We start from the raw sequence: 23,559 nt of genomic DNA on the forward strand, positions 1-23,559 counted from the left end.
TGGGGATGGGGAAGGGGGCGGGAAAGGCGCTGGGAGAGGGGCGCGGATGTCTCCAAAGCGACTTCGCGTTAAAGAGTGTTGGGGGGGTGGGTACTCCCCGCAGTTTCGGTCCTCGGCATTAAAAAAACGGGTAGGTGTGGTGACCACTGCGAATGGACTCGCGTGCAGTGGTACACATATTTTCTTATCTTTACGCTCACCCTCCCCACCCCCATCCTCGACTTTTTGGATTGGCCGCCGCCCAAAGGACCCAAGACTGTTTCTGAGGTGGGGAGGGAGGTCGAGTCAGTTGATCTGAAGGAGTTTCGCGTTGATTAGGAACCCACATGCCGCGGTTTCCCCTCTTCTTCCCGGGTCGCGCGCCCTTCGGCGCGCCTCCCCTTCCCTCTGCCCCGCTGCGGCGCGTGGGGCAAGGCCAAGGCCGACGGCTGCGCGCCCCTGCCCGCGCGGGAATCCGGCTCTCAGCCCTGCGCGCGCCGAGCCGGGCAAAGCCGAGAACGAAATCAGCTGGTAGCAATTACGTTTTTAAAATTAACATGTCGAAGCATGGTGCCATTTAGTGAAAGGTGTTTTGGACAAAGAATCAATTTAACTTTGACTGACCGACGGTCTTGACTGTATTAATACTGCCAAAAAAAAAAAAAAATCAATAGGCAACGAGCCCTGGACACACAGCGAGCGCCTTCCCGACCCGAGCCTGGCTGGGAGCCTCGCTGGCGCGGCCCGACACCTCTCTCTTGCTGGCGAAGGCGCCCCAAGTGGGAGTCCGCTCGCCCTGAAGCCCCGCCTGCCGAGAGGGGCGCCCTGGGTAGGGGTGGCATCCATGCGGGCTCCCAACCTCACTCTCCGCCTTCCTCCCTCCTTCCTGCGAAATCATATTCGCCTTAGGTTTTATTATGCAAAACGCCGGGCTCCTGTAGCTCGGTCAATATGCGCACGCAGCTCCGGGTCTCCACTAACTCGTTCAAGGGGCCGCCGCTCGGCCCTTCCACTCCCGCTTTTCCTCTGGTTCTAAACCGCCCGCAGACATAGGAAAGGTTACAAAGTTTAAAAGGTGAAACGGATTTTTTGTGGTTGCTGTTGGAGTCAATCAACAGGCGCAGGACAGAACTGGCAGCTATCGATTGGGGCCAGGGACCGGGACTGGTTGCCTCGCCTTTCAAGAAACAGGTGTTTAAACACGATAGCAGCCACCAGTCAATTAACCCATTAAAAGCCCGCTTTACGGCATTGATTTCCCCGAGCCTCTGGTGGGGACAGGGTTCCAGCAAGTCTTTTGTAAAGGTTAGGGAGGGTTGGGAGGCCTGGATTTGACGGCGTCCCAGCGGGTGCCAAGGACCCCCCAAAAGCCCCTGCCACAGGAAAGACAAGCAGCAGGGCTGTCCAGACGGACGGTTTGGGGGCTTTTATCTCCCGCTCGAGTGCCTGCCCTATTTTCCCCCAAAACTATGAACTTGCTACCACAGCTCACCTCCCAGCGCTCAGAGCCTACTCTCTCCTTCTGCCCTGGACGAGTCGACAGCACCTGCGACAGATGGGGGGAGGGGGGCGCAGGCCGCCTTGAGCAGCCAAGGTGCCCTGCGCTGGCCAGTGTCATCCCGACGCCCTCAACTGGAGCTGCAGATCTGAGCCAGTACAGGCTGGAACCAACCAGAAAAGGAATTCCGTGTCCCCAGCCCTCGTCCCCCTCCCCCCTTCCCTGGACGCTAATAGATTTCCTCCCCAGGAAGTGTCTCTCCCAGATGGGCCGACGAAGTTCTGGTAGTTCCAACCCAAGCCACGGACGCACAAACGCCACACGTGCTATGCCACACACAGAAGACCTCTGGGTAGCCTCAGATCCAAGTTACCACTGCTTGGGCAGGGAGGGGATGGAGAAAAACGCTGGGCCAGGTGTGGGAGGTGGCGGCTGGAGGAAAGGGAACCCTAGACATCTGGACTAGATGCACCCGGCTCTCTCCCCAAGAGCAGGAGGATGCCGTCAGGGTCCCTGCTGCCCAGACGTGATCTGTCTGATAGAGATGGTGCCAAGTTGCAGGCCTACATGCTCCCTCGATGGCAGTGGATACAACCCACTGATAAGGTAGGTTGTAACCAGCCTCTTCCCAGAAACGCATATGCCTGTATTCTTGGAGTTAAGTAAAATGTTAGAGGGCTGAAATAAAAGAAAATTCATATCCTACCCTTAAACCCTAAATGCCCTTCCCCTGCTGCCTTATGGAGACCTTTGTGCATTTGGGTGCCCTACCACCCCCCATAGCCATGAGTACCAGTCCAGGGGCAGGTCAGTGCCTGAAAAGGCCCATGAGCAGAGATGTGGCTGCCAAGGTCCCAGGGCAGGTAGAGGTAACAATCTCCCTTTAGCCATTTTTGTTGTTGTTTTTTGTTTCTAGAAAACTCTTCTAGTGGTCACCCACTTTTCTCTCATCACCCCGAAGTTAAGATTTAGGGTTAAAAGACCAGCTGGAAAAAAAAACAAACAAAAAAAGGCTCTTTCTCTCTGATCTGTCAAAATCTCCACTCTCATTTGCATGGCTTCCAATCCACAAGAAGATTAGTGTCCCCAGGGACCATGCCCCTGGGGACCTGCAGGGAGGTAGGCCAGCAAGTACATCCCCATTCCTCCTGTCCAAAGGCTACAGGTTCAAAACATTGAAACATGAATAATACAAGTAGGCTCTCCAGAAAGGCTCATGCGTGCAAGGTAGTCACCATGCTTCCACCAACCTAATGGAAATCTGATTTCCTCCTGTAGGACAGCTGATTTATGTCTCTATATGGAAAGATAAATGACATTAAAATAGAGCCAAGGGGCCATCTATTAACCTGAAGCGTAGGGCAGTGGTGTGGGCTTTTTAAAGCCTGATCTCATTGCCCGATGATTCAGATGGATCCACTTTGCCCGTTTGCTGTTTTCTGAAGTAAGCAATGCATGCAACTGAAAAGGCTTGAAATTGTGTCAAAGTGATGTTTTAATCTCATTGAAAAGTGTATTAAAGGACAAGATGTAATTTATGTGAGATGCTTCGATGAAAGGAGAGATTGGAGTGGATGATCCTTTCACTCGGTGTGAACCGCGTGTCATGTTTATATTGAAGCCTGTGTAGCTAATCTAATTTGCAATAACAGGGGCAGCCTGTAAGAAAAAGGATCTCTGATTTCACTTTCTTTCTTTTCGTATAGAAATTCCTTATGACTTGTTTCCTCTCGTGAGTGGTGCCTTTTCTATGTGGGGCTAATGAGAGAATGTGAGAAAGAGCCATGTTTACTCACAACTCCAGCTTTTTCTTGCACACACACAGACTTCAATTCGCCTAGTTATTGTCTTACTTGGACTTGAGCAGGATACCTTGCATTGGCCTGAAACATGGTTTATGATGTCTTAAATAAATGTTTCTGTAACCTAGGGTTTCAAATCCCACCTTGTCCACCATACATGACAGTACAGGGGTCTGAGGTGCTTGTTTATTTAACAGGAGAAGCTAATTCTATTTCTCCCAAGGATTTTTGCTTTAGAAGTTTGCTTCAGAAGTGTGGTTTCATCAGATGTCCTATACTCTAGGACATTTGTATTCCACAAGTTTTAATCTTGAATAGATGTGAAAGTGCTTCACATTCTGAAAAGTCTGATCTTGTGCTGAATCTTTACATATCTTACACAGAAACCAAACATACCTTCTGCTCAGATTAGGTACTTGGTACTCTTATTATTGCATGCAACATAAGCATTCTTTATCAATAAAAACTACACGTATTAGAAAATTACAACTTTGGTACAAAGTAAAAAGGTGTATTTAAACTGCTAATTACAGAGATTTGTATAAATGAAACTTTAGTAGTGACCCATTTAATTTTGCTGTAATTACCGACAAAATAAGACAAGGATGAATCACAATACTGTACATTTATCTCGCAGGAGAATATTGCACTGACCTATAAAACCAAGGGATAAAGGAGAAATTTTAACGGTGTGTGTGGGGGGCAGAAATATAAAAGGTACACACAAATCACACCCTGAAGCCCTTTGTGCTAAAACCACAGATGGGGCGGCTAAAGTGCCTTTTCTAAGGAGCTCAACCAAATTTTGGAAGCGCCTGTATATTCTTTACAAAATCCAAGGCTCCCAAATCCTCTCCTCTGGCAGAACCCAGTCTCAGCTCCACCGATTCACCGACTTGGACATAACTCTGTGGGCCCTAAAAATCAAGAAGACGGAGGAGGGAGGTGGCAGCTGTATCGCAGCCCCCTGTCCGGGGCATTTTGCGGTGCGCGTCCTCAGCAACGGGAGGTTTGAGAAATGGAGCGGTCAGGGTGAGATTCCCGGGTGATTCCGAAACAGTCTCCAGCCCAGACCATAGCTGGCAAGGCAGGGACAGGTGGGAAGGGGTGGTCACAGACGACCCCCTGTACAATTCGCTGTCCCAGGCGAGTCTTAACAGTTTTTTTCCTTCCCCCTCTTTTTCAGAAGCCTTAGTGACTGGGAGAGGAAGGGAAGCGGGCCATGGTTTACCTGCCCATCAGGCCCTACGTCTACTGCCCTAGTACCGCGCAGCGGCTCCGGCCAAGGCCAAGGGAGCCAAGTGACCGGGCACTAGCCGGGACCCCCCCCCACACTTGAGTCGCTCTTTCCCGCCAGACTCTGAATAATCGGCGTGGGCACCAGTGCGAGCAGCCTGTGGTGCCTACAGCCACCTCGCACTCTGCGCACCGACCGCGCCATCCTAGGACCAGAGAACCAGGGCAGCCCGCCGGCCGCCCGCAGCGCTACTACCCAGACAGCGGGTTCCTGGGGCAGGCAGTGAGAGGGAACCCGGAGGATTTCAGTTTTGTAAAGGCCACCCGATCGAAATGCGCGCTGAAGTTGCTCCTGGCCCGGCCATCCGGATCTACGGGTTGGTTTGGGTTGGGTACCGTGCCCAGAGACCACAGCGTAAGGGCTTAAGAGGCAGGGTAGGCCTGGCTGACATTCATCTCGGAAAGAGTGCCGCGAAAAAGGGCTGGGGCAGGCTGAGCGGTAAAGAAGAGCCCCGAGCGAGGCCGGGCCTGGCACCCCGCGGGCAGCCGGGATTCGCTCGTAGCTCCCGCCACCCTCCCTCCAAAACGCCTGCAGATCTGCCCGGGCCGAGGTCGCAATTCGTTTCTCGGGTTCCAGTCTTTTTCCTCTCCTTGTCTTCTCTTTTTCATTCATAAACCTGGTGGCAACAAACGCAGCTTGAATATTGACGTCTCTCCCCCAACTGCTCTGCCGTTAACCCAATTACAGAATTCATCAAGAACTGTGTTGAATTATCTCTTTCCATACAGTATCAGCATTAGCCTAATTAAAAGCTATAATGTCTGATATAATGATTAAATCGTTAGCTCTGCTGTAGGGAAGCAATATTTTGTTTTCCCTTCAATTAGAAGCTGATTGAGGTTTTCAGAGCAGGTCAGCTGTGAAATTTGAATTATATGTGTGAGTACTGCTCACAGGGTGAGCCCCTACTCGAAAGCTCCAGAGATTCTCCAAATGCTTTCACCCAGAGAGCTGGGAGGCACAACACACACACACACACACACACACACACACACTAACACATACGCGCGCGCACACACACGCACAGAGTGTTTGCTCTTCGATTGTGAATTTAGGGATCTCCACATTAATCTCTGGAAAGAGAGTCTTGGTTGCTGTCGAGGGGAGGGACTTCACCCTTTTTCGTCAGACGCTACTAGAGCAACCCTCCAAATCAGGACGTTTTTAGTCGAAGGAAGGGACGAAGGACTTGCACGCTCGGAGCGGTTAAAAAGACCCCTTGCTCTGTTCCGATCAGATTTCGCTCGAAGTTAATGTACTTGCAAGCGATTCTCTTTTCCTTTCCCTCCTGCTCTTCCTCCTTTTCTTTTACGATTTTATTTTCTTTAAAGCAAACAAATAACTTTTGTGCTACTTAAGCTCCTTAAGCTCTGCGTCCAGGACGCAGAGGATGGACGGAGAGCCCTGGAATCCTGTTGCTGGGAAGCAGGGAGAGACGAGCGTCCCCTACGTCCCCCACCCATGCCGCCCCCGCGGGCAACTCGGGAGCGCTCTGAGCGCTAACACCCCAACGCGCGTACCCAACCCTCCAACAAGCGCCAGTAGCTGGAAGAGCTGGGAAAGGGGGAGGGAGGCGGAGGCGGCCGAGGCAAGTGCCTAAGGCCACTGGTGTGTCAGACAGGCCTCGAGGGCTGGCAGCGCCGCGGCCTCTCCCGGCGACCAGCAGACGGCGATCGCGGCCCGCGCGCAGCTCGGCCAGTGCAGACCCGCCACCGGGGCCTCCCGGAGCGGAGTCGGGAATCCCGGACTGGCCTCCCCGCCTTTCCTCTGGATTCTCCGCCCAGGAGAAGGAAACTAGGCCTTCTCTGCCTTCGTCCGCGTTCCCGCTGCAATTTCCTTCATCCTCCTTCTTAGTTTTCATCTTTTCCCGTCGCCACTCGCGCCCCTCTGCCGAAGCATCCCCAGACGCGTTCTCTTCTCCCACCTGTTCCTGGATCTGCGCCTCCTGTTGGCCGAGATGACCTCTAGGGCCTCTTGCTGACTTGAACTGTTTCTCCTCTTCTTTCTTTTCTCTCTTCCGTATTTTCTTTCCTCGCTCTTCTTCAGATTACTCTTTTCTTTTAAAAGTCCCGTCTAGGAATTGGTGGTCCCCTCGTTACCTGCCTCCCTTGATGGTCTCAACTCTTTGGGGGACGATGGCAGAGTCGGGAAGCCTTTGCCACTGGGAAGTCCTTCGAGGCGCCTCGGTGGCCGGTCCTTCAGCTAGCTGGTCGCGGCGGGAGCGGCGGGCCTTGGTCTGGGTACAGAGCACCTGGGAAGGGTGCAGAGTCGCCAAAACAGAAAGTCTGCGTCTTGACCACCGGGGCTCAGGAATTTTTACTCATCTTCACTTCTCAACAAGTGATCTTTCACTCTCAGAGCTTTCCTAACTTGTGTCCATCACTCTCATTCTTGCTTGGAGTTTCAGACTAACACTTGCAAAGAAAATCCATATCTAGATGCCCAAAATGGTCAAGGGATTCTGACCATAGGGTCTTCTCTCCTTCCCGGATTTCTCCTGAAAACAAACACGGGGCAGGGGAAGGGGACAGAAGCTACTTGCTAAAAGTTGTAGTTATTCCATCTAAGCAGTTATAGCTAATGGTCTAAGTCCAGGATTCAATTTATTTGAAAGTTAAGGGCTCTTGGATAACTGTGCACATATTATATGTGTAAACACACACATATACATAAATACATATATACATATACAACATGCTTCCATACATATATATGTAATATATAATTTCCTCTAACAATGGCTTGGATCTGTATCTTTTTTTGAGGATTATGCCCGCAGGTTAAATAAAAGAACACAAAGCACCTTTATTTATCCACATTTCAAGTTGATCTTCCCTTTGGCATTTAGAACAAAGAAGCACAAAGAAGTTTCTGAGTTGCCAAGAGGGCAAATTTGGTCAATCAACAGTGAACTAATCCTTTGCCTCAGGATCTGGGCTTTCTCTGACATTACTTTGAAATAGTATAGTCATTCTTCACATCTTCAAGGATACTACCTTTGGAAAAATTCTCTCGGCTTAAAGCAAGTGGGGGTGTGAGGAAGAAAGAGATAGGAAGGGGGCACAGAAGGAGGTATTTTTGAAACTGGGATTTGGACTCTTTTCTCTCTTTTTAAAGAGTGGCTGGGGGGAGGGATCAGAAGGATAAGAAATTGAGGCTCCCAGAAGCAATTACCTACAGGAGTTAATATAACGCTCCTCCATCTTCATGCCAGGATGGAAAGCACTGAGAAGTCTGGCACTCAGTGCCCTGCCACTGCCTAATTGACACAGGCTGTAGCTGTCAGTCATCTATCAGTTGGCAACAAGTTACACCTGCAGCTCCACTTTAATACTTATGCATGAGGGCACCCAGAGTGTGTGCACCCGCTTGGGCCTGGGGAACATCTCTCTAAAAAGGGTTTAAGGAGAGCACTCTGAACAGTAACTGGCATGATCTCATACAAGGCTAAACTATATACCACCTATTTAAATGCTCTAGAAAACCACGGTAATGTCATATTTGGAAACAATTTTCAGGACTATGGTAGAAAAAAACTAGACCAATTCAAGGTCAACTATCCAAGTTCCAAGAGGCATAACACATTCCTGCAATACACATTGGAGTGTAGGGGGGGTTATAAAATAAATTACTTCATTGATATGGAAAATAACACACCAAGCCTGATTCAAACAAAGTATTTTCAGGGGGTCTTAGACTATTTAGTTTAAAATCTAAACTGAAAAGCAGAGGAAAGAAATCTTTCCATTGCTAAGTAGATAATATAGTTTATAATCTGTAAACCATTTCCTTTATTTCAGTCTTGCTGGCTTCCTATAACACACTGGATCTCGCTGCACACCCATTGCCTCCTAACTTATCAAAGAAAAAACAGGTCTATAGCATTCTTAAACAATACTTGTGTGTGTGTTCATTTACAATGTAACTGATATTTGTACCATGGTGCATGAAACAAAAAGATTTAACAAACTCCATTGGTGAAATCAGAAGGAAGTTAAAACTGAGTTTATAACCTAGATATTTACTAAAAACTAAATATGAAAATGTCATTTTCTTTATAATATAATTATATATTATTTTATGAATTTGTTATTAAATGTTGAATGTCCTGAAACGAAAGCATTTTAATCTGCAGAGAGAAAGCTTTGCTGTTACACTGCATACTGTAGCAACCCTGAAATAAAGTAAAAAAAAAAAAAAGCCTACAGTAATAATCACAGTAATTGAGAGAAAAGAAAGCATTATTCCTGTACTTTGGACAGGCTATAAGGTAGGAAATTCACAACGTCGAAAATTAAAGAGAGATGTAACGTGTTCACTACCCAATATATTGAAACATTCTTCTACTTGCTACTGTTGTGATCATCATGGTTATTACATGTTTATATCTAGTATAAAACGGCCAGTCATGTTGGCTCTACTTTACCAGCCATCACTTCGTTAAGCATCTTCATTAGAAACAGAAGTGCTCCCTATAACTTTGTGAGGACCTAAGAGGAATACCTGGGTTCAATGGATTTCCTAAAAGAATTCTTCGGGTCACTTTCTCGTGATTCGGATGAAAAGATAACGTGAGCACAATGGTGTTTGAGACTGTGGAAATCTCTTGTACGTCTCCGAATGAAAGGCACTTTGATGTTTAAGAATTAAAACCGCAGGTAGATATTTAATCATCCCAAGAACTAGGCCTTTCGTTTGCATAACACTGGAAAACGGAATCTGTCGCTTGCTCATGAGACCCCATCTTTCTGATTTGGTTTCAAACGGGCCTTGCGAAGTTCAAGCAGTTTCCGCAGTTCTTAGGCAAATGGCTTGTGGAAAATTCATTCCAGTAGAGCGTGGAGTAGGTCATTCTTTTGAGATCTCAACAAACTTTTTCAGGTGTTGTTAAATAATTAGACTCCAGATAGAACTTGTTGATTTTGAACTCCCTAGAAATGCCTTTGTAGCACGAGGAACCCAAGTTGGGTAGACTATGTGACAAAAATGCTAGACTCATTAAAAGATCCCCACCCCCACCCCCCAACGCTGAGGGTTAATTCTAAAGTAAACTATGGAGCCTTGCCCGACACAAACGCTCGCCGGAATCACGGGGGCTGGGGCTATGGATGCCTTCGCTGCGGAAGGGGCACTGAAGATTGTACTCGAGACCTTCAGTGCACGCGGCATTGAAGGGTGCGTTCGCAGGGTTAACAGCTGCCCCAGGACTGTGTTCGGGCTGAGCAGCAGGGGAACCGTACGGGAACGTTTCGGGTTGTGCCTCTCAGACGGTTTCTCCAGATCGTCCTTTCGGGTTTTGTGGCCAAGCTAAGGGCAAAGTGCCGGCCTTAGTTCCGAACTTGCCCCTTCTCTGCAGGCGCAGAGTTGGCTAGCGGGGAAGCAGAGAAGGCTGGGTCTCACTTCCGTGCATTTAAACCTGCCCAGGGCCTGGATTTCCCTCCCTTCTCCCCCAAGGACTCTTTCTTCCTCTTTGCTTAAATCCAATCGTTTATCATTCCGAGCGCAAGGGCGGGGAAGAGCGAGAGGAGGACGAGCTCGGAGTTCTCTGTCGCCTCGCGCGCTCAGGAAGCAGCGTGGCTGTGACCCCCTTCCCGGGCCCCTCCTTCTCCTTCCCTCCCTCCTTCCTTCCCCTGCCTCTCCCCTCCTTCCTTTCTCTCCTCCCTCCTCCCGCCGCCCGCGCTGAGTTTATATACTCGTCTCCCCACGTCACTCGCCAGCGCGCCATGCAAATAATCCCCCCGCCGCCGGTTCCCATTGGCCGCGGCCAACTCATTTAATGGCAGCTCGGGGCTCGGCGTATGGCTGCTGGGGCCCCGGCGCGCCGCGAGCCTCGCTCCTGCGCCTCCGCTCCAAGCGCTCCGGCCGAGAGGAGGGACGCGGAGGGCCAATTTCCCGGTCACTTCTCCTCTACGGCTCTGAGGTTCCGGTTCTCTTCTCCCTCTCCCCGCTCCCTCGCTCCCTTCCACTGCCCCCCCTCCCTCCCCACCTTCCCGGTTCAATTTTAATTGCATCCTCCCGTTCCCGAGGCGGCGGCGGCGGCGGCGTGGCGGGGTACCAGAGCCCCCCTCCCTCTCTCTCCCTCCCTCTCTGTCTCGCTCTCACTGGGCACCTGGGACCGGCAGATGCAAACTGCACGCGGCTCGCCTCTCTCTTAGAAGTTGTGACCACCAAGTTTGAAGGCCAGTGAAGAATACAAGGGAGAAAGAAAGGAGTGAGAGCGCGCGCGGCGGCGGCGGCAGCGGCGGCGACCTGCGAGGAGGCGGCGACCCCTCGGGCCAAGCGGGGCGCAGCTCCGCGAACTCCCTTCCGCCTTGGAAAAGTGGAGCGACAACTTTGCAACAACTGCACCTGTTTGAACTGCTCCGCCGAGGGCAACCGGGCTGCGGCAGCGACCACGGCGGCGCAGGCGACGGCACCAGCAATAACCCTCTTCGGCAAGTGGTTTCTGCACGAGGAGAAACTTTCTACCTGTGAATCTGACCAGCGTTGAGTGCGTGTGTTTTTGCTCCTTTTCTGTCGTTCCTGCCTCCACTCCCCCCACCCCCTCTCATTATTCTCTCTGCTAGGACCTCTTCCCCATCCCCCCCTTGACGTCTCGCTCCATTTTGAACCCCTCTCCCCCCACCGGCTCCCGGCCCTCTATGCTTGAGGCTTTTTCTGCCTGGTGCGGGTGAACCAGAGAGCCGCCCCGATGTACAGCATGATGATGGAGACCGACCTGCACTCGCCCGCCGGGGCCCAGGCCCCCACGAACCTCACCGGCCAGGCCGGGGCGGGCGGCGGCGGCGGCGGTGGGGGTGGTGGCGGCGGCGGCGGGGGTGGCAGCACCAAAGCTAACCAGGACCGGGTCAAGCGGCCCATGAACGCCTTCATGGTGTGGTCCCGCGGGCAGCGGCGCAAGATGGCCCAGGAGAACCCCAAGATGCACAACTCGGAGATCAGCAAGCGCCTCGGCGCGGAGTGGAAGGTGATGTCGGAGGCGGAGAAGCGGCCGTTCATCGACGAGGCCAAGCGGCTTCGGGCGCTGCACATGAAGGAGCACCCGGATTACAAGTACCGGCCGCGCCGGAAGACCAAGACGCTGCTCAAGAAGGACAAGTACTCGCTGGCGGGCGGCCTGCTCACGGCGGGGGCGGGCGGCGGCGGCCCGGCCGTCGGCGTGGGCATGGGCGTGGGCGTGGGCGCCGCGGGCGTGGGCCAGCGCCTCGAGAGCCCCGGTGGCCCGGCGAGCGGCGGCTACGCGCACATGAACGGCTGGGCCAACGGCGCTTACCCGGGTTCGGTGGCGGCGGCAGCAGCCGCCGCGGCCATGATGCAGGAGGCGCAGCTCGCCTACAGCCAGCACCCGGGCGCGGGCGGCGCGCACCCGCACCACCCGCACCCTCACCCGCACCACCCGCACCCGCACCCGCACAACCCGCAGCCCATGCACCGCTACGACATGGGCGCACTGCAGTACAGCCCCATCTCCAACTCGCAGGGCTACATGAGCGCGTCGCCCTCGGGCTACGGCGGCCTTTCCTACGGCGCCGCGGCCGCCGCCGCCGCCGCCGCGGGCGGCCCGCACCAGAACTCGGCCGTGGCGGCGGCGGCGGCGGCGGCGGCCGCGTCGTCGGGCGCCCTGGGCGCGCTCGGCTCGCTGGTGAAGTCAGAGCCGAGCGTCAGCCCGCCCGTCACGTCGCACTCGCGGGCGCCCTGCCCCGGGGACCTGCGCGAGATGATCAGCATGTACTTACCCGCCGGCGAGGGCGGCGACCCCGCGGCGGCGGCGGCGGCAGCGGCGGCCCAGAGCCGGCTGCATTCGCTGCCCCAGCACTACCAGGGCGCCAGCTCGGGCGTGAACGGCACCGTGCCCCTGACGCACATCTAGCGGCCCGCGCCCAGCCGCGGTCGGGCCGCACTCGGATGGCCGCGGGAAGTGGGCGTCGCGACTGCCCTCGACCAGCCGGCCGACTGACTTGGACCTCGGCAGTCCACCCGCGGCCGCCGCCCCACCCCCAACCCGGCCTTCCTTTTTGTACAGAATGTTTTCATGTTCTTGTAAAAATGAAAATATTGATGAGGAAGAGAAGGTAACCGTTGCTCTACTTACCTTTTTAGACGCTCCTGGGGACTACTAGCTGTTAAAACAAGTTTTGCGTTTTAGACTGAACTTCGGTGTTTTCTCGAGACTTTTTGTACAGTATTTATCATTCATGGAGGAGGCGGAAAGCATTTGCTAAAGAGGACAAAAAGACAAAAAAGATATAGGCAATGCCAACTTTTATATAACCGCTGGAGCATTAACTTTCATCCTCGCATCCTTTCTTTATGCCTTTTTTTTTCGCCTAAGACAAAGTGATGGAGAGCAATTCTCATTTGTTATAAATGTAGTAAGACAAATTCAAACACTTAAAAGTTTTTTGTAGTTGTTACCTTTTTTTTTTGTTTTGTTAATTTATACAAATATTTTTCCTCCTTCAGACTGCGACGTTACATTCTGGGTTTTGTAAAACTTTCTGTACTTGAAATTTTCCTTTTTTTTTTTATTTGTATTATCTCTTGTAAATGCGGTGTGAGATTTTTATTTTAGGCGTTGCGGTATGGGGGAGGGAGATTAAGATTATGTATATAGTTTCCTAAAAAGCCTTTCTTCTAAAAACGAGAAAAAGAGCCCCTCTAAAGATGCATTGAATTTTGAGTCAATAAATTTAAAAAAGAAAAAAAAACCTGTTTTTCCATAAGTTTGAAACGTGCTAATTTCATTTGCATGTTTTATGGCCTCAGAGTACAATTAGTAAACCTGGAGGAGAAAGAAGAATTATCAGCATGAACTAAAAACAACAGAACCCCAGGGGAACGAGGGCAGGACTCTCACGGAAGTGAAAGGGAAGAGGAGAAAGTAAAACTCGATAAGACAGGGTTAGGGCGAGATTATTTTCTGTAGTTTGCCGTGTTAATGCGAAATGAGAAAAAATTAGAAAATCGGTCTGATAGTTTGGGCCCTCGGTTTGCTTGTTTTAAACCGTGGGCCCAGGCAGAGTTTAAGAGTTTTCCTTGCAGTGGAGTTGGCGTCTTCAGCTTGGTTTTGGGTCTGCGCTGCGTTTTGGTCTGGAGGAGGCTGGAGGAGGGCAAGACCCCAGCGGCGGGACCAGGCCAGGGATAGGGCACAAAGACCGCGGCTGGGGTTCTGGCGCCCCCCGTTCCCCTGTAGTTAACAGGATCGCTAGCGGAATTGATCCGAATTGGCTCAAGGAAACACAATATCGGAATCAAAATGCACTGCAACCGAGCCCCCTCCAATCCATCCTCAGCCCCTCCTTCGGGCCTCTTCCTCCTTGGGGAGGAGCAGAATAATTCTATAGGATTTTCCCAGGCAAAAACTCGACCGCCGGTCTCGCGGTGAGCTGGGATGCAAGTTGCTGATCAATGTAAAGGCAAAATACCGTGTTTATTAATTTCTGACGAGATCTTGAGGTTGTTTGATGCTTTAAATTTTTAAATTATTTTTTTTCTAGGCGTTTATCGGCATATTGCGGAATTTAAAGTTTTCTGTAAAACTTTGTCTTTAAGTAATCTGGCAACATTAAATATGGCATTTGAAAGTTATACTGTAGCAAATACATTTTGAAATTAGTCACAACGTTAGAATGAAATTGCATTTTGAAGGAAAAAACCCAACCTTTTTAAGTCTAGATAGGAATATGTTGATTTCAGCAGTTTTAGGCCTTTCCCCCTCATTTTCTCAACATTTGTTCTTGTTCTGGACTGAGTATAGATTATCCATCCAAGTGAGCATATGCTAGCTGGTTAATGAGACCCGAATTCAGCCTGCACTAGAGATTACACTTTTAAGCATAGTGCTAACCTGATGTTAACATGTGTAATTTTTTGGAGTCATCTCGATAGTTTTGCTGAAGCCACTCATTTGTTAAAGTAATTACAAAAATTTCAAGAATGATATCCACTGGTTTGAAACAAGATGATAACACCCCCCCCCTTATTCTTTGGTTTTTAGGGGTCTGATCATTTGTGAAACAGTGGTTTCTAGAAATGGTCTGGGAATAAGTGCCATACACAATCCCCTCTGGGAGATGCTTTGGAAAATTCTAACACACTCTGTTAATTCATCACCAAAGTTTAAGAAACAGGACTTATTTACCCTGAAATATGCAGGTATATCTGGTTCTTTGAAGCTCTTCTCCCGTTGACTCCAAAATCTTAATGTTTTCCTGTTCTTACTTTGGTAGAAAACAAATGTGTGACCCCACTTACTATTTCTATACCTAAGTTTGTGCCTGTGTGCAACTACCGGCATCTAAATCTTGGCTCATCACACATGTTAATATCAGCGATGTGGGCTCCAACAGAGGTGGTGATCCCATTTTAAAAGTCAGATACATAAAAAGTTTAGCTGGTGTGCTGGGAACAGCAGACAAAACTGTTGGTTGGTTTCCTGGAAGGTGAACTTATAGTTTGGCATCCTACTGCATGTGCCTCATATATACATAGTCAGCTAAAATATTCAATGCCAAGTGCCTAAGCCACATAATTTCCTTTTTGTTGAGTTGATTAGAATGACGTGGATAAAGGCAAATATAAATTCTTTAAAGACTTAATTCAAAAATATTACTAAGAGGAGGGGATAGAGATTAGCTGGGATTCATTTCTCACGATTGAGATTCCACCAACCCAGCAGTGTCTTTCCAATTTAAATTCGTGGAGAAAATATTTCACTAGCCCCTAGAGACGTTTCCCTCAACTGTAAATTCAGTTCTTACTAAGGTAATACTAATCGTATTCCAAAAATGAACTATTATATGATGATTATTATAAGATGATTTAATTCACTTCCAAAGTCATAGAGTGGTGTTTTCATTGCTTATTCCAATTTTACTCTAAGACTGTGTGAAAAACGTAAACAGAACCATTTTACGGCCTTGTACAAAGTTTAAATAACTTAATGCCGGAGCTACTGCATGAATTCTTCCTAAACTGGACAGTTTCCGCTCAGGCCGGTCTGTTGTTTTGTTTTGTTTTGTCTTTTAATTCACTCCACTCTTTTTCTGTTGTTGCTAAGACTTTGATCCCCCCCATACACCCCTCAAGAGAAACCCACAAGTAGTTACATGAAATGAATTCATTTTTAAAAACAGTTGCGGGAGCAGCGCGCCTGATCTTCAGGATCTGCAGATGTTTGTCGGGTAGCGTGACTGACAGGTCTATTCAAATAATGTATGTGGGAGAAGAATAACACATATATTCACGAATTTCATTTTCCCTACAAAGACTGGGCAACGGAGATTTTTGTCTCTGGAAAATCACGGTTAATTAGAGAAACTCTTCCTGTGACCCTAGTCCCTGGAAGGAGCGATGTGAGGTCACCCACGGCGCTAGCACCACCCGCCTCACCCGCAGGGCACCCCTGCTCCCCTTCTCGCCAGCCCCCGCCCTTCGCCCCTCAACCTCCGCTTCCTCAGCCTTGTCCCTGGGACAGAGGCACCAGATACGTCGGCGGCAGAATTTAATAATAGGTTTGATTCCTTGGAAACTTCAAGTGAAAAGCATACTTGGCCTTGGCTGCAGGTTTTTTCCAGCGTGACTGTTTGGCGGGATTGAAAAGCCGGGCCAGATGGGGAGAAGGTTAGCCGGGCGGGGGCGGGGCGGGTCCCCCCGGGCGAGGAGCGGCGCCTCCCCAGGCTCGGCCGCCCCTAGCCCTGCAGGGGTGAGGGGGGCGCGCCCGGAGCTGAGCGAGGGCGGCCGAGTGGGCCAGCCTGCGCGCGGAAGCCCTGTGCCCGAGGCTCGAATGGGAAGGACTCCTTCCCTTCCCTTCCCCCTCTGCTCCCAGATCTGCTCCCAGCCCCCTGGACCGCCTCCCGGAGCCCCTGCCTTCCTTCCTTCCTTCCTTCCTTCCTTCCTTCTTTCTTTCCTCCCTCCTTTCCTTCTTTCCTTCTTTCTTTCTTTCTTCTCTTCCTTCCTTCCTGCCTCCTTGTCTCCGTGACACCCCCGGCCCTTCCTCTCCAGCTGCCGGCTGCACAGCAGCTCGGCTCCCCGGGACCCTGCTCTGCCTGGCGGGTGCCGAGCGCCTCGGAGCCGCTTGCTCGCCACCCCCCCCACCCCCGGGAAACAAAGCAAAGGCCATTGCGAGTGGAGGCTCGGCGGCCAGTGGCCCCGGCCCCCAGAGCCCGGGCGCCCCGACTCGTCTCTCCCGCGCTCCGCTCCAGGCTCGGGGCTCTCCGCGTGTGGGCTCCCCACTCTTCTCCTCGCTCCTATCCTGCTTTCCCCCCACTTTTCACAAATCACCTTTTCTCCTCATTTATTCATGTACTAAGCCCTGTAATAAATGGTTGGATATTTCCTGGGTTTTCCTTCTTATCCACACTCATTTCTTTTTTTCTCCACTGTTCTGATGCTCTTGCCCTGTCACTCATATTCACTCATTTCTCCTTCATTTGCTCCGCTCTCTCTTACCGCCTCACACCCTCCAAAACACACACACTTCTGCTCTAATACTGAATTGCTTTTCATTGACTTTTCCTTTCTTTGTACTCCCCCCGCTCTTTGTCTTTCTGTTCACTCCCGTTCTCTTCCTTCCCCCTTTCTGTTGCCCGCCCTGCGGTCCCCCTCTTCCTGGCTGCAGCCCCGGGACGCTCCATGTGAGACTGGGTGTCGGGGTCAGGCAGGTGCTTGGGAACTGGCCCTTTCTCCTCCCTGGTCCCCCTCTGCCCAGTCCCCACGGGCTGCGGGGCGCGGCGGGGGTGTGCGCTGGGGTTCATCCGAGGAGGCACCGTCTTGAGAGCCTGTAGATGGGGAGTCCGACCCCAACTAACTCCCAGTCCACGCCTTGGTCAGGGCGGGGTGTCAGCCGCCGGCGGGGATTAAGATGACTGATGTGAGGGAAGAGGGCAGAGTGTTTTGTGTTTAAAGAGAGAAGGATTAGTAGAGAGAAAGTCCTGACCCCGGGTCAGTTGCAAGTCAAACCCTTTTACAATCAGCCAGCGGAACAAGCACATCTCAGGCTCTACCGCAACAAGTGGGAGAGAGAAGGGGTGGGGGAGAGGGGGAGCATGGCAGGGCTCGCCTGCCTCTCAGTCTAGGGACGAGAGAATGAGGTGGTGGAGGGAAAAGGGAAAGGAACTAGCAGAACCCCCACCCCAACCCCCAGCCAAAAAAACGACACGTTGTTAGGGGACACAGGCAGGGAGGGAGACGTAAACGCACCCGGCATTAACCACCTAGGGGTTCCTAGGATGTGATCAGCTGCCCATGAGACTTCCATCTCCTTAAGTAGAATGCCCACTTTTCCCATTTCTTACGCTGCCTTCCAGACTCTCCTCTGAAAGGAAGACTATGGAGAATGCTGATAGACTGCTCAACAGGATCTGTCTTAAAAACACAATTTCATTTCCATAAGAAATAATAAAAACAAAAGACCAAATCCTAGGTGTCTCTCACTCTCACTTTCTTCCCTAGGCCTCCAGAATTTGTTACCTTGCCTTATTTATCTCTAGTCTTTGCAGCCCTTCAACCTTGATCTGTTTGTGTGTGTGTGTGAAGCCACGTGGGGGGCCATTCTGGCTGCCTGTCACTAGACCCACCCTCCCTCACGGTGGAGACATGAGAGCCTCATCTGAGCTCTAAACCGTGCAGTTGTTCTCACTGGGTGAGAGCCACGGTGCTCATCCGAAAATTAATGAAAACTAGAGTCTGGGGTGAAGGATGAGAGGAGGTCAAGGGAGAAGGAAAGAACTTGGGAACTTGGTCTTTCCTAGCAGCCACGTTGAGAATTCGTGCTGAAATAAAACTGACAAGTTTAAAAACTATGGCATTCATATACAGAACCCAAACAAGTGATATATCTAAAGATAAAAAGATCATTTATTTTGATAGTAAAAGAAAAAAGAAACAACAAGATTACCATAGTTTCCTCTAAATTGGCTTTTCATCTGCATATATGAAAATACCAACACCAAAAAAGAAAAGAAAAGCAGTTTTTAAAACAAGACAAAACAAATCACTCAAGTGAACTGGCATGTATCACAGCTCCACACTGGATAATATAATGCCCTATGTGGTAAATGGGTTCTGGGTTCAAAATCAAGTAACAGATTGCTACATGGTAAACTGCTAAGTGTAACCTATGGGGGAAATCTGTCTGTGACAGAAGCTCTGGACATTATGTGTAATTCTAAATGTCCCACATGCAGTTTCCAAGGATTTAATTGCCCTCAGCCACATCAGAACAACCATGTGGGTACATTAAAGATGTTGTTTGTGAAGAACAGCAGGTCATCACATGCAAAGCCTCGAAATAGTCAGCCAGTCAAATCAGTGGAAAAAATCAGCTTTTGTTAGATTTTGCAGTTTCAGGAATTAGGCATTCACTGCAGAGCTGCAGTTTTGAGAAATTGCAATGTCAGGCATGTTCCCAATGGGGAAATATTGTGAGAGTGTGGAGGAACATAAGATTGGGTTTGACAATGGGGAAACTGACAAGAGTCATCACCCAGACATTGTTTTCACTCTGAGCACCCCGGAAATGCTAACTAGAGATGATATCTAGTGGCAGCAATAGCACTCCATGCTAGTCTTATGCACTTGTAAGATACAAAATGAGAATCTTAGGCATCTAAAGGACTGACCCAGGACTTCACATGATGACTACTGAAATTTACAGGGTAAAGATACCTCATAGGTACATAAAACCTACAAACAGTACAGTAGTGGTGTCAAGATTAACATGAAAAAAAATTCAAAGCAGAGACCAATTTATCTTTTTATTTCTAAGTAACAGTATAGGATGAAATCTAGGTGAGCATGTTGGAACCTAGGAAAGGATTTAGAAACCTCATGCATTGAAATAATTCATACTGTAGGAGGAAATTTCAGTAAGTGGAAAATCCTAACTCTCAGGAGTAAATTTAACTGTAATATCCATGTACATGGAAAAGCAATAGCTCTGTTCTTTGTATTATAAATTGGACTGAAAAGTGACGTTTATCCTTGAAAAAATTGGCCATTTACATTTTCGCCTCAAAGAGAAATGACATACCTGTGCTCCAAGAAAAGGTAGACTCCCTTTGAAAACTTAGTCAATATGGTATTTATAGTATTTCTAATCTCTGTTGAACTGCAGTATAGCAATATGGAAAAGAGTATAAAATTTAGAGTCAGATAACCTCTGAGATTTCATTGTGGCTGAGTCACCTTTTAGCTCTGTATCTTTGGGCAGATGTCCTCACTTCTGCATCTGTTTCCTCATGTGTAAAGTCAAAATAATAATACCCAATTCATAAGGATACAGTCAGGATTAATGATATAATGTATATGCAATGCCTAGCAAATCAATGGTCATTTGTCATATAAACCTGTGCCAATTCTGGCAGAGACAAATGGAGAGAGGAGATATCAAGTGTTGAATGTGGCCAGATAGGAAACTATGAAATTATACAAACCCCAAACTTCCAGTAATCCATATGAATGCTTTTTCTTTAGAGTTACTTGATCATCATCAAATTCATCCACTCATTTGTTCAACAGTGAAGAACACATTCTGTGTCAGGAATTGAGCACACGGCGTGTGCAAGGTATCCTACCAGGCACTAAGACTGTGAAAATCAGTAGGATCTGGTCCCTGCCCTCAGGGAGCTCACCATCTGGTGGGCTAGAGGGATGATCACACAGGCAGGCACAGTACCAAGTAATACAGTTGTGTGATAGACACATACCAGATGTTTTGTGGGCATTTTCCTCAATCTGGGGTGTCAGGGAGGGCTTCTTAGAAGCAGTGAATGTAAACTGAAACCTGAGACCTCATGTTGCTCCTCTAAACACTCCCTATAGTTAGTCTTTCTGTGAGATGAGCAAATTATATTATCTTTATGAATATGGAAGATTGTAATATAAATCTGAGCAAATAATATATGATAACTGCTTTGTCCCTTCTTTTAAAACTGAATAGTTCCAGATTGGCTTGGGTGGTAAAAGATGGAGACCTAAGAGATCTGCTAGGGCAGTGGTCTTTCAACTTTGGGGTGCAGGGGAGCTTGTTAAAGATTGAGATTCTCAGGCGCTGTGCCTGTGGGATAGTGTTCCAGTGGGGTTCAAGAAATCTGCAGTTTTTTAGGCACACACCAAGTGATTCTTGAGGCAGGTCCCAGATGACACTTGGAAAACCTGTGTCAGGAGAGGGACCTGAGGTTTTTCTTCTCCTTCTTTTTTTTTTTTTTTTTTTGTTATTGTAAGTAGCTACTAAGGCTGTGTCTAGATCATTTAAATTTGAGTAGCAATTCATTATTTATAAAGTGCTCTCACTTATTGTTCAATTTAGACGATTTGGAGAAAATTAAATAAATGAGAGAAGAAAAAATTTTTAACTGGATTATTAGAATTTTATAAATAGATACAACCGACTGATTTACTCATCTTATTTTTCACTTTCCTGCTGACAGTTTAGCTGTCTGTAAATACATTTCCACTCTTCTGAAGTACAGTCAATGTAAAATATAGGGAGCACTTACCACAAACACATTTTTTTTAATAATGAAAGATTAAAAGGATGAAGCAAAGTTATGTATTGTGTCTTAAGATTATTTATTGTACCAGACTAATCTGTATTTATGTAGTTCATACCACCCTTGTAAACCCAATGTTGGCCAAAGCATTTATGTCAACTAGTTGAGGGTTATTTTAATGACACTAGAGAAGTGGGAGAAGTGCCATTTAACAGTGCACATGAGACAGGTTGATTGATTTAGTCTGATTGATAGCAGTGATAATAATATATTACTTAACTATCAGATTTCTCAATATTGTCATCTGTAAAATGGGGCAGCTTTATTGTAAAAAAAAGGCAGGATACATTAAATACTTTAAACGTCTCACAGAAGAGGTATAAATAGAGGGGGAATTTCATTATGAACAATGTAAACCATTATGCATCAGTATTTTATCTACAAAGCGTTCAGTTCTGCATTGTGAATGTTACTACTGCTGATAATAATAAAGACAACATGCAGGATATATACAGATAATTGTAGTATAACTCCATATTATTTGAATAGCATGTGAGAAGGTAAATTTTAAATAAGATATAATAAGAGAAAATATTTTCTATAAAGAATCAAAGCTATATTAATAATATAAGAAGTCCAGCATGCCTTTTAGCTAATTTTAGATTCAGCAAATCTGAAAAACCTATGCAGTTTATAATTTTGAGGGTATAATGACCTTGTCTTTTGGACTAACTCATTCATATATCAGTGAATAAAAATGCCAGTCCGGGTAATCAGGCCCTGATGAATAGTGGATAGGGCCGAGTTTCTTAAACTTTCTCTCTCTGATCATTACCATGTATTATTATTACTGTTGCTACTATTATTACTATATGAGCATTCCTGGTGCTTCCCACAACACCCAGCACTATGACATTTGTCCCCAGATGGTTTGCGTAGAGAAAAGAAAATCTGATACTCAAAAATAAAATGGTGAATAGAAACAATTTTTTATATTAATCAAATGAATTAGAGAGGTAGAATTTGGAGTAACTCAAAGCTGTTTTGCTGACGGTCAAAACGATCTGACTAAGCATCTTTTTAGAAAGTTGGTAGAAATCCTGGAGCTGGGGGCATTTAAAACTGAAACAGAAGAAAAGTTACTTAGCACATTTTAGCAGTATCCTGGCACGTGAGTTTACATGTTAGAATTTTACCGTTTTTAATTCTCCCTCCATTACATAGATCGAAACTTGGTTTGTTAATCTAAGTAAAATATTAATGTAAAACCGTTCTTGCTCATTCTTTTTAAAAAAATAAGTAAATCATTAATTTTAATCTTTCAAACTGAGAATACTACTAGAAATGTATACTCAATTTTAAAATACTGACTATGAAATTTGGATAGAACACTGTATTATTCAATTACTCGGATAAATTAGATAACATTTAAAATAATTAAAGCAACAGTTTATTGTTCTAAAATTAATATATCCCCTGCAGCAACTACTTGAAGAAAATTAATACTATATTTAAAGTTGCAGCTGAAATGAAATGATGCATTTGTATAAAATTATAACATAAATTTTTATTCAATCTATAAGCTACAAGTTCTGTATCAATTTGATAAGTACAAGTTTTTACTGAATTTGAAACAATTATGACTATATCAAGTTACGTTTGAGAAAAACAGAGCATTTACAGGAACATTTTTAAATGAATTCTTCACTTCATATTTGTTTTTTAACCAAAAAGAAGGGTCAACCCTTTGCGTTTTCTCTGGCAGTCGCCGCTGCAGCTATGAAGATTTACAGCATTATGTGACTGAAGGTTTTTCCCGTGCTCGAACATTCTGAGTTAGCAGAATGGAAAGAGACCACATGTAAACATGTAAATAAAAATGCAAACATCATCAAGCCTCCTTGAGAATAAGAACTGTGTCCGGTTTGATTTTTTTCTTTCTCTTAATTCCACATATCAGTACAGTTCTCAGCACATAGAAGAGGTACAATAAATATTTACTGAATTGAATTCAGTACAGCAAGGCAGCCTCAGTAGACCTTAGCTCTGCTGAGCTAGAAGCTGATAAACCAAAGGACCAGCACAAAGAGGTGGGGGCCTACCTGAGTTCAGCAAGCCCTCTGGCACTTCGGGGTGCAGATATCTTCACATAATTATGCAAAGGGGATATTGTACCCAAAGTGTTTAGCCCAGAGCCTGACACCTAATGAAACACTGTAAAATCAGCTGTCTTTGTTTTTGCTGTTGTTGTTGTTAAGAAGTTACAGGAAGCCAAGTCCATTCCTGTGCAATCAGGTAGTAGAAAGGAAATGAGACCAGCAGCCTCTCTGCTGGATGGGACATGGGGTTAAGTCTTCAGGTGCCAGGAGAACTAGGAAAATGGCTCCTGGGTACCAGATTCTGTATGAGAAAATAACTCACGTGTTTGTATTAGTCTGTATTATACAAAACTATTTGAGACCAAGGAGTTGGCTTTTTTTTTTTCTTCTT

General features: G+C 47.6%; 1 protein-coding gene and 1 long non-coding RNA gene across 2 annotated transcripts in view; both read left to right on the forward strand.

The window, feature by feature from the left end:
- LOC143679571 (uncharacterized) overlaps positions 1-23,559 on the forward strand; it is a 282,798-nt gene that overhangs the window by 221,168 nt on the left and 38,071 nt on the right. The window lies entirely within an intron of this gene.
- Positions 11,268-12,446, forward strand: SOX1 (SRY-box transcription factor 1). The gene has a single exon (XM_077155862.1). It carries the CDS (start codon positions 11,268-11,270, stop codon positions 12,444-12,446), a length of 1,179 nt encoding a protein of 392 aa, XP_077011977.1.

Source organism: Tamandua tetradactyla, chromosome 4, assembly GCF_023851605.1.
Source record: "Tamandua tetradactyla isolate mTamTet1 chromosome 4, mTamTet1.pri, whole genome shotgun sequence".
Classification (NCBI taxonomy): domain Eukaryota; kingdom Metazoa; phylum Chordata; class Mammalia; order Pilosa; family Myrmecophagidae; genus Tamandua; species Tamandua tetradactyla.

Excerpts from the sequence above, each read along its gene's own strand:
- SOX1 (XM_077155862.1), top strand. The coding sequence starts at position 11,268 with ATGTACAGCATGATGATGGAGACCGACCTGCACTCGCCCGCCGGGGCC.